We start from the raw sequence: 10,426 nt of genomic DNA, 5'->3' as shown, positions 1-10,426 counted from the left end.
CTTGGTATCCTTGGTGCCAAAACATCTTTTGTGTGTTGTGTAAGAAGAAATGGCAGCATTACAAAGTGGAAAATATTTTAGCCTGAAATGTAGAAATGAATGTATAATGAGACCAGACAAAACACAAAATATCTTGAGTACATGCTGTCTGAAGTCAAAGTAAAACATTTATTTATTTGCATTTTCTGCATATTCCCCAGCCTTTTCTGATTTGAGGTTATGTGGCAGTATATTCAGGCTCATGTGTATGCACATGAATTACATGCAAAATAGTCTAAATGTTAAAACTGCTATTTCTGACAGAGAGAGACACAATATTCAACTTTCAGTTGAGTCTTATTGAGACTTGACACTCACTGGTTTTAATTACTGTATAAAGATAGATTTTTGTGAAATGTATCAATATGTTAAGGACTGTCCACAAAATAAGGTCAAAGATCTGATCTTCAGTTTTGAGAAAGGACAAATGACTTTCCTTACAATAGTAAACATACATCAGAGCTAAGCTCAGCATTCTAAACAATTAGCATTTACACATGGTAGGTCACATCACATTTGGAACCTACAGCATTTCTATTTCTAAAACATGTCTGGGTCACATGTACTAAAGATGGTTGTGTTATACACTGTGGGAGATGTTATATGCCGTCAACACTGTTCCTAATAAATGTCAGATAATAATACGGTGTTTTTTTACCAGTAGTTTCCTCACTGCAGTATAAAATGTAATGTCCAGACAACATCTTGGCATTTAACAAAAGATATTATAGAAGGCTTATGGGTCCTGGGCAAGATCCTAACCCATTTTTTTGCATGTTTTCTCTCTGTACACATGTGGGTTTTTTTTAGGTACTCTGGTTTCCTTCCAAACTGATGCAGAATGTGGATTACTTATTATAAACAGTCACTAGGGGTAGGTGTTTGTGTTGCCCTGCAGTGGATTGGCAGCCAATACAAGATGTATTTCTGCCTCACACCCATGGGCGGATCTACCGGGGTGGCATAGGGTGGCACATGCCACCCTAAAAGAAAGCCTTGCCACCCCTGCTGCCACCCCAGTTGGCAGCAACGAATTAAAAGAAAAGTTATGGCCAATTTGACATTTACGAGCGCGAATCTCCAATGTCCGACTGCAGTGAACGCTGCACGAGATAACGTCAGAGAGGCGCGGTGCGTCAGATTGGCGCGAAGCGAGGGAGCCAGGAGTCGCGAGGAAAGGAGACACGGGAGGAAAGAGGTAAAAACTGAGTAACTGTCTATCAAGAAATTAAATTATAATTAAAGCACAGTGCTAGTATAGTTGCGATGCTGATTTTGAGATGATAAAAATCAGGTTGAAGAACGTTATTTCGCTAACTATACACAGACATCCCAAGTTGCAAAAACTAATTTCAGTGAGGTACCCCCGGACCTCGACCCCGACCCCCCAAGCCCCCCAAAAAAAAGCTAAAAAAGCCTCTGCACACATGAAAGTATATGGGTGATAACAGAACTTTTAGGAGCTGCTAACTGAGCTACTAAGCTAACTGTTCGCGTCACAAACACATTAATGTGTACTGTAGTGCACTAGATTGTGTGAAAGATAATAGATTTATGTTCCCTACATAGTGCACTAGATTGTATAGCAGATCACGGATTTATGTTCCCTACATAGTGCACTAGATAGTGTATTAGATAACGCATTCATGTTCACTACATAGTGCACTAGAAAGTATAACTAGATAATGATTTGTGTTCCTTACATAGTGCACTAGATAGTGTATTACATAATTAATTATGTTCCCTACATAGTGCACTAGATTGTATATCAGATAGCGGATTTATGTTCCCTACTTAGTGCACTAGACAGTATATTAGACAATTGATTTATGTTCCCTACACAGTGCGCTAGATTGTGTATTATAAAACGGATAGTTCCGGTCCTAAAATCTGATTGGCTGAGCCGCGCTCTAAGCCGTTGTAAAATCCCCGATAAACGCACACCTAGGACCACCTTACATCATTCCATATTAATACGCCACTGAATAGAAAAAGTTAATGTTATTTTCGCCCTCATGTTGCCTAGCAACACTGTTAATCGAACTATTTTGCGTCGCGGAAGAATGCTTTATTGTAAGTTTATACACAATAAATACATTTATGAATTAAACATTGTTGTATTTATTGTATTTTATGTTGACCGCCGTTTTATAAAAGCAATAAGCCACTCGAGACCGTGCGTTACTGCTATGATTTTAGCACGGGAAAGAAGTTTTAGGCACTCTGCTTCGCGTCGTGCCAAAACGTCATCCCCGTGCTAAAATCACAGTAACGCACGGCCTCTCGTGGCTTATTGCTTTATCAGATAACGGATTTAATACGCGATCGGGGAAAAAAGTTTGTCGCCTGCATGCACGTGTGTGTTTGTGTGTGCGTGCTCTTGGCCGCTCGTTCTGGATTCCGGGAGATTTTATCTGACTTGCGGGCATCAGGGAGCCGCTATGTATATACGGGAGACTCCCGGAACTTCCAGGAGACTTGGGATGTCTGTTAACATGTAATGTTAGCTAGGTCTGACGTTAGTTCTGTGTAAAGTAGGCTATAAAAGCTAATATTGATTCAACGTCTGTCAAGGAAAACATTGTAAAGTTACTTTGAATCTTACAGAAATGAAGAGGAAGGGTAGCATACATAGTTTTTTCTCACCAAAGAGAGAGGTGACCGAAATAGAAAATGAACAACTGAGCAAGGTAAACAGTAAAGATGAGGTGGAAGGAGAGAGAGAAGAGAAGGATAAGGTGGAAGGAGAGAGAGGAGGGCAACAGAAACGTGACAGAGATAGAATAGGCCAAGGCAACCAGGGACAGGAGGAGGTAGGAGAACACCATAGCGGTGAAGATATGGAGGAGGGAGAAAGCGAGAGACAAGATAACACACAGGGCTCAGACAGTGAAAGGGAAAGGAGAGTGCCTGAGCCATCACCAACGATCTCCAGTCGAGTTGGTCCACATGGTATGGAAATTGTTGCTGCATAGTTTACTAAGTTACATATGAATAAGAACAACAAATGACAAAAACGGACATTTTGCTGTAAGGTGTATTTAAGAGACATTGCTTAGACTTCTTCAAATAAATATAAATATTCATGTTTGCTTAAATATGAATAATTGGGGAAACTTGTAAGTGTGAAAGTGTGATGAGATGGGGACAGAGTTTTAATATTTTGTGTACAATGTATTTTAGATCTATTGCTAAGGTTAAATTCCAAAATTACACAAATAAACCTAAAAATACTCTCCAGGCAAAAATGTTAGTGTGTGCTAACACAGTCTGATAGTTATAACTAATCAATGACAGTTCCAAATTGATTATGTTTTTACTAGTTGTTATATTGTATTATTAGTTCAGATGTAATGCAGTTTGAATCTTTCCTCCCCTCCATCTTCTAGACGTATCCAAGTCCAGGTGTGAGGTGCCAGTGCAGCCAATGCGAGAGAGTTTCCCTAAGACCCTTCAGGGAGGAGCCAGGAGAAGCTTCCGTAGCGACTGGTACAAATCTCATCCCTGGTTAGAATACTCGCAATCCAAAGATGCAGCTTACTGTTTTGCTTGTAGGCATTTTTCCCTCCCCGATGCTCCAAGGACTGTTTTCACCTCATTCGAGGGTTATCGTAACTGGAAAAAGGCTACAATGAAAGACAGTGGTTTCTGTTCTCATGCCAGATCTGAAGGCCATGTAAATGCAATGTTTGCATGGACAGAGAACAAGAAAATTATGGATAAAAATACCTCAATGTTTGGACTAATGGATGAGCAAAAAAAGAAGCAGGTGGCTGAAAATCAATACTACATTAAAACATTAGCTGAAATTTTAGTTCTAACAGCCACAGAAAACATAGCACAGCGGGGTCACAGGGAGTCTCTCGACTCAGAAAAAAAGGGTGTTTTTCTGTCTATGTTAGACTTGCTGGGTAACCATAACCCCATCATTAAAAAAAGACTTGAACAACAAGTTAAAAATGCAAAATACACCAGTAAAACAATACAGAATGAAATACTTGAGTGCTTGGCTGCAATGGTCAAAGAGGAAATCATCCAGGAAGTTAAAACGAGCAAGCAGTTTTCAGTTATTGTTGATGAAACTAAAGATGTTAAGAAAAAAGAGCAAATATCATTTGTTCTGAGATATTTTTACAACGGTGTGGTTCATGAGAGTTTTCTGGAGTTTGAAGTGGCAGAACACCTGGATGCTGCCAGCTTAAGTGACAAGATTATATGCTTCCTTGAGAAGCATGGGCTGGAGTACAAGAAAAACCTTGTAGGCCAGGGCTATGATGGCGCGGCAGTGATGCGCGGGGCACATGCAGGTGTTCAAGCAAAAATAAAAGAAGTAGCCAAACATGCCTTCTATGTTCACTGTAGTGCACACTGCTTGAACTTAGTTATAGTAGACGCTGTAAAAAGTGTGGCAGATGCAGGAAACTTCTTCTCATTATTGGAACGACTGTATGTATTCATGTCTGGGTCTTATGTACATAACAAATGGCTGGAAGTGCAGCGGGAGATGTTTGATGGTGCACCAAGGGAACTCCAACAGCTAAGTGATACACGTTGGGCCTGTAGGCACATAGCATGTCGCAATGTTATGGACAGGTTGCCTGCAATAGTACAGGTGCTTGAAGAGATCGCATCTGAGAACCATCCACAAAGAGCTGTTGAAGCAAGAGGGATATTGGCTCAAATTGATCTGAATTTTGCTGGATCTCTTGTTCTGTTCAAAAAGGTCCTGAGTGACTCCAAATTTTTATCAGACATGCTCCAGTCTAAAACAGTGGACTATGCCAAGGCTGTTGAACTTATTGAAGCACTTAAAGAGACACTGATCCAGTACCGTAGTCAAGCGTCTTTTGAGGAAATGTGGAGTGAAACACTAGATTTATGTCAGCGAAGTAACATTGATACAACTCAGCGAAAACCAAAGAGGCCAAGACAGACAGCAAAGGTGCTTCAGGATACTGTCATCCACTCCACCTTGGGACAGCATGTAGTTCCAGATAGCAAACACACCTTTTGTGTCTCTGTGTACTATCCAGTTCTGGATAACATGATTGGAGAAATAGGAAGAAGATTTTCTAACACAAATTGTCAAATTATGCAGGGTGTCCAGGCACTAAATCCGTCAAGTCCAACTTTTTTGAGGGAGGAGGCTGTTCTGTTATTGGCTGAAGCTTATGATTCAAATATTGAGGATCTCAAACACGAGTTACATCAGACAAAAAGAGTACTAGACAGAAAAAAGGGGGAAAAGGAGAGTCCTACCACTTTAATGGAGTTCACTCAGTTTTTGGACCCATACCAGGATGTTTTTTATGAGTTGTTCAGGTTGTGTAAAATAGCAGTTGTTTTACCTGTGAGCAGTGCATCCTGTGAACGAAGTTTTTCATCTCTCAGGCTCATAAAGACTTATTTGCGGTCTACTATGACAGAAAAGAGACTATCAAGTTTGGCTGTACTCAGCATTGAATCAAAACGCACAAAAGCATTAGACCTAGATAAATTTGTTAAGCGTTTTGCTGAGCAAAATGGAAATCGCCGCATTCAGCTGTTATAGTGTTGTTGTTATTGTTGTTGTTTTTAATGTCTCTTTCGTATATACAGTATAAATCTGTTCAAGCTACTAAGGGACAAATGGGGAGAATGTGTGTTTCGAGTAAAAAATAAAAGCAATGTCCAGTACCTTGTTTGAGTGCCATGACCCATTTATTTCCACAGTGTATTTATGCTCACCTTAGTACAGCTCAGTCCATAGATCTTCATGGGTACGTTTTTCTTTGGATAGTTTCTTCTTGTACAAATGCTGGCTGCAACGCTGCCACTCTGACCCTTTTGAAGTGTGTACATACTATTTCTCATCAAACTGTGATTAAATTCAGTATAAATACGTCTGCCATATGTTGCCACCCCTCAAAAATTCCTGCCCCCCTCTCGCCACCCCATGAATATTTTTCTAGATCCGCCCCTGCTCACACCCTCTGTGTCCAGCATTAGACCCACCCAACCATGACCAGAAAGATGCAGTTAATGGGAAAAAAACTATTTTTATTAATAAAATTTTAATGTAAGTGCTTATTTAAACAAGACACACTTAACATCACTCAGTGGTACTATTTCTTAAGGCTTAGGTAAAAAATGCCACTACTATTCTTATTTTATATGCTGTAAGAGAATGAAATTCAGCCACCCACACCATTTTACATATGCCACTGCATCTTTTTAAATATTTAAATGACAGATTGCTAGTGTTACTAAAATATATTAAAGCATTGTTCTTTTTTCCACTTTCAATTCAATATGCACTTAAAGTGCCTGCTAATCTTTTTTACATGCCCATGTGTAGATACGATGAGACTCTTAATGAGACTTCACTGAATTTGGAAAAATAGCAAGACATAAATAAAGGTTGTAAGAAATACATAAGTCTAGTGATCAAGGTACTGGACTAGTAATCAGAAGGTTGCTGGTTCAAGCCCCACCACTGCAATGTTGCTACTGTTGGGCCCTTGAGCAGGGCCCTTAACCCTCAATTGCTTAGATTGTGTACTGTCACAATTATGAGTCTCCTTGGATAATGTCAAAAATTCAAATGTATACAGACATTTAGTCATGAGGGCAAAATGTCAAATGAGGGCAGTTAAAGCCTAGCGGTTAAGGTACTGGACTAGTAATCAGAGGGTTGCAAGTTCAAGCCCCACCACTGACAGGTTGCCACTGTTGGGCCCTTGAGCAAGACCCTTAACCCTCAATTGCTTGGACAATATACTCTCACAGTACTGTAAGTCGCTTTGGATAAAAGCGTCTGCTAAATGCCTAAAATGTAAATATCCCCAGATTCAGACACAGTACTAATCAGCTTGCAAGCCTTATACATTTTAATTCTAATAAACACAGGTCAAAGGTGCTGCATATTGCTAAATTTGTGCATCTGGAACAAAAGCTGAACTCCTTAAACCCCTCTTTATTATAGCTAAGATCAAATCTAATGTCTGATTCTAAGGTTGCCAAGTTTTTCCTGTGTAGAATTCTTTAGAACAGATTTCTGTAATTACAATTGACTATTCATTTACAAAAAAAAAGTAAATGGAAAATAAACTGTTTAATATGCAGATTATTTGGCAAAAGTGTAGTACTATTATAGTACAAACATCAAGCAGGATCTTTGAAAAAATGTATTACATTTAAAGCATGAAAGCACTGAAGAGAGAATGCATAAAGGATGGATCTACTGCACTGCTTTGCTCGAGACTGAGGACATTCATTTGATGAAGGAAAACAAGCTATTCTGTACTGTCCTTGGCTCTGGCATGCCAATGTTCATCCAGCACTCTATAAACCAAGAACCAATTGAGATTACAGCTTTTAGCTTTTAAGGGCTTAACCAGAGACCCAGTATCAAACAAGAAGTAACTTTAAACTGTCTGAAGGTCTCAGCTGACGTGTATGTGTGTGTTCATACATCTGCAGTTTAAGAAAAACTAGCTGACAAATGTTCCTGTCTTGTCCTGCCGGCCAGTTAATCATCAATCTACAGTCAGGAGCTTCCTAGGGGAATCAAAAACAGTCTCAAAAAACATGTAATGTCAGACCTCAGGATTTGATGCAATTGATATAACAAGGTTATAAAGTTGCCTCCTAGGATTTTTTTTTAACAATTTGAGGAACAAAAAAAGCAAGTAAAAATAATTCTCTGAGGTGACAAAACAACTGGGGGAAAAGAAAAGTGGTGCCAATTCAGTCTACTTGATTAACAAAGCAGCAGTGGTCAAATATCTGTCATATAGTGCTGGGCGGTATGACTGTACATTCGGTATACCATCTTTGATTCCTCATACCGCATGGATCAAATACCGCCATATCTTAGCATAGTTAATACAGTAGCATTAGCAGTACTATGTTGTGTTAACAAATGAGAGGCTTCCTCAATATGGTGAACAAAAATAAACAGAAAATAGGTGGAGGATGAAGAGAGGAAAACCAAATATGCACCGGAAGAACCTGCCAAAGAAATTGGGCGTGTAGGCAGTTTAGAACAGACTAAAATACTATACTGTGTCGAGCCACAGCTGTTGCAAACAATGACATTACGAACGCAGAAACAATCCACAAATGCAAGGACACAAGCTTTCAGAGCAATAATTAAAACCGAATTCCAGGTGTGTCTTACTTCAGGTCAGTCGCTATTTCAACGTTATAAACAAACTAGCATCGGCGATATTTAAAGTCATCCACTTTTCTTGTGGTCAGGTTGTACAGTAAAGTTTGCAAACGTCATTTTATTTGTTAAAGGAAGAGCTAAGGGTAATTGTACAATACTTAAATATAAAATAAACAATAAAAATTGTATTTACTTCAACTGTACTGATTCCATCATGTTAGGTCATTGTGTGGGGCCAAGCAAAGCTTATAGTACTGAAAACCTTCACTATATACATGGTCAAATTAAAACATTTTACATTCTATGTACCTATGACAGTAAAATAAGACACAGTCATATAAAAAGTCCCAGTCATACAAAAAACAAAACATAGTGATATACCGTGCAAGTGTCAGAATCTTAAAAAATACAGTGATACAAATTTTTGGTCATACTGCCCAGCCCTGCTGTCAAATGACACATTGTTAAATATTTTTTTAAAATCTTCAGTTATTTAGAATGAAAATGCAACAACAGTTGCTATCAAAAAGAAGAGAAATACTTTTTACTGCACTGCAGTAAAGCTTAAACTAAAATTGTTAGCCTCTATTTATAATAATGTAGTAAAGCACCAACAGCTTGGGCCTCCTTGCTTGAGTTACATTCGGCTGCTACATTTGCATCTAAATTAATAATTTGTGCAAATCATCACTGAGTGCCTCATAAGCAACTCATTATGTTTCAGAACTGGATTATATTTTCATTACACACCCTCTTCAAATCTCAAACTACTACACTTATTAACAGTGGCAGCCAAGCAAGCAATTAAATGTATACAAACTTTGTAGTTGCACTAATGCTGACCGTCATTAATTAATTCAGTAAGCTGAATTACATTGTTCCATGCTGTGCCTTTTAAGAAGGAAAAAGGACATATGAGACCCGTTTATTTAACATGTCCGTTAATGGTCCTACTTGATCTAGCTTAGTTAAGTCATGTCATTGTTAAGGTGGAAACATATAGAAGCAACAGTAGCTTAGCCATAAAGCTGAGAATTCTGTCAATACTTGTAATGCTCAATGCTGAGTCCTTAACTACATCCAGTTTCAATAACAGCACAAGAACTGTTCATCTGAAGCATCATGAACTGGGATTTCTTCTGATCAATTACACACAAGCCTTTTTACATCATGCATTATGACCATGGTTTAAAATGAAAAGTTTGATAAACGATGACTGCTGCATTTGGACATTTTCCTGTTTGTGATAAAATTCTTATTGGTATTGTGGCCAGTGACTTGTTGAATAGTTGGGGGGGATAAAGAATCCCCTAAAGATTTAGGGGAAATAAAGTAAGTTGGTTTTAAATTGCATCCATATTGCAAACAAGAAACATTGTATTGCATTTTAAGAAAAAAATAAATAAAACCACAACTGTTTTAAGAAACCAGTGTCCAAAGCCAAACAGCAATCAAAAGAACAACCGCAATCTGCAGGAAAATCACTAGCAAAGCCTATGTTTGTTTGGATGTGCTAAGGATGTGGTTGTGGTGCGGTGATAAAAAGCACACGGGGTGTTTAGAGGATGATAGAGATGGTAAAGATTAGTATATTGGCTTTGATTACGTGTGAAGAGGTGAAAGAATAAGATGCAATGGGCAGGTGGACCTTTCAATGCCGCGCCTAATAATACCTTAATGAAAAGTGTGTGGGGAAAGGTGTGTGTGAAGTGAGCAGTATTATCACAGCACAGGGGAAATGAAGGTCCACCATGAGCCCTCTAATCTCAGTATAGTTGGAAGCAAAGGCAATAAGGATTTAATAATAAAGGCTATGGCTGGGATGAATGGGAGGCGGTATAGTGAGTATGCTGCAATCATGCCCCTGGCCACCTCAGCGTGGAGGAGACAAAGATTGCAAAAAAAATTGCCAAAACACACACATACACACACACACACACACACACTCACATCTCTCTGCTGGCATAATGCTCTTACTATGAAATGCTGCATTTCTTTTTCACCGAATATAAAAAATTCCCATTTTTAATTTTTATATCAAGAACATTTTCAAAAAGTTAAGAACTGTTTCTCATGGTTAGCAGTTGTTTTTTTCATATTCGTATAAATTTTTGTCTCTATTATTGTGAAATCATAAACACAGACCTAAGCTAATGTTAAAGATGTTTGCAGTTCTTCAGATGTTTTTCTTCTGGGATTTCCTGTATCAGTAGAAGTTTTAGTATGACGGCGTAT

General features: G+C 38.6%; 1 protein-coding gene across 2 annotated transcripts; it reads left to right on the top strand.

The window, feature by feature from the left end:
• The first annotated feature begins 992 nt into the window (after positions 1-992).
• LOC134331593 (zinc finger MYM-type protein 1-like) lies at positions 993-5,715 on the top strand. 2 transcript variants are annotated; one of them, XM_063013069.1, is made up of 3 exons: positions 993-1,237; positions 2,647-2,991; positions 3,429-5,715. In XM_063013069.1, exons 2-3 carry the CDS (start codon positions 2,649-2,651, stop codon positions 5,588-5,590), a joined length of 2,505 nt encoding a protein of 834 aa, XP_062869139.1. In that variant the 5' UTR covers positions 993-1,237; positions 2,647-2,648; the 3' UTR covers positions 5,591-5,715. The 2 variants fall into 2 exon arrangements, with proteins under 2 accessions (XP_062869139.1, XP_062869147.1); XM_063013077.1 differs by lacking the exon at positions 2,647-2,991 and having other exon boundaries at positions 996-1,237.
• Positions 5,716-10,426: the final 4,711 nt, after the last annotated feature.

Source organism: Trichomycterus rosablanca, chromosome 2, assembly GCF_030014385.1.
Source record: "Trichomycterus rosablanca isolate fTriRos1 chromosome 2, fTriRos1.hap1, whole genome shotgun sequence".
Lineage (NCBI taxonomy): Eukaryota > Metazoa > Chordata > Actinopteri > Siluriformes > Trichomycteridae > Trichomycterus > Trichomycterus rosablanca.
The sequence above is the reverse complement of the archived record's forward strand: the minus strand, read 5'-3'. Positions and strand labels throughout refer to the sequence as shown.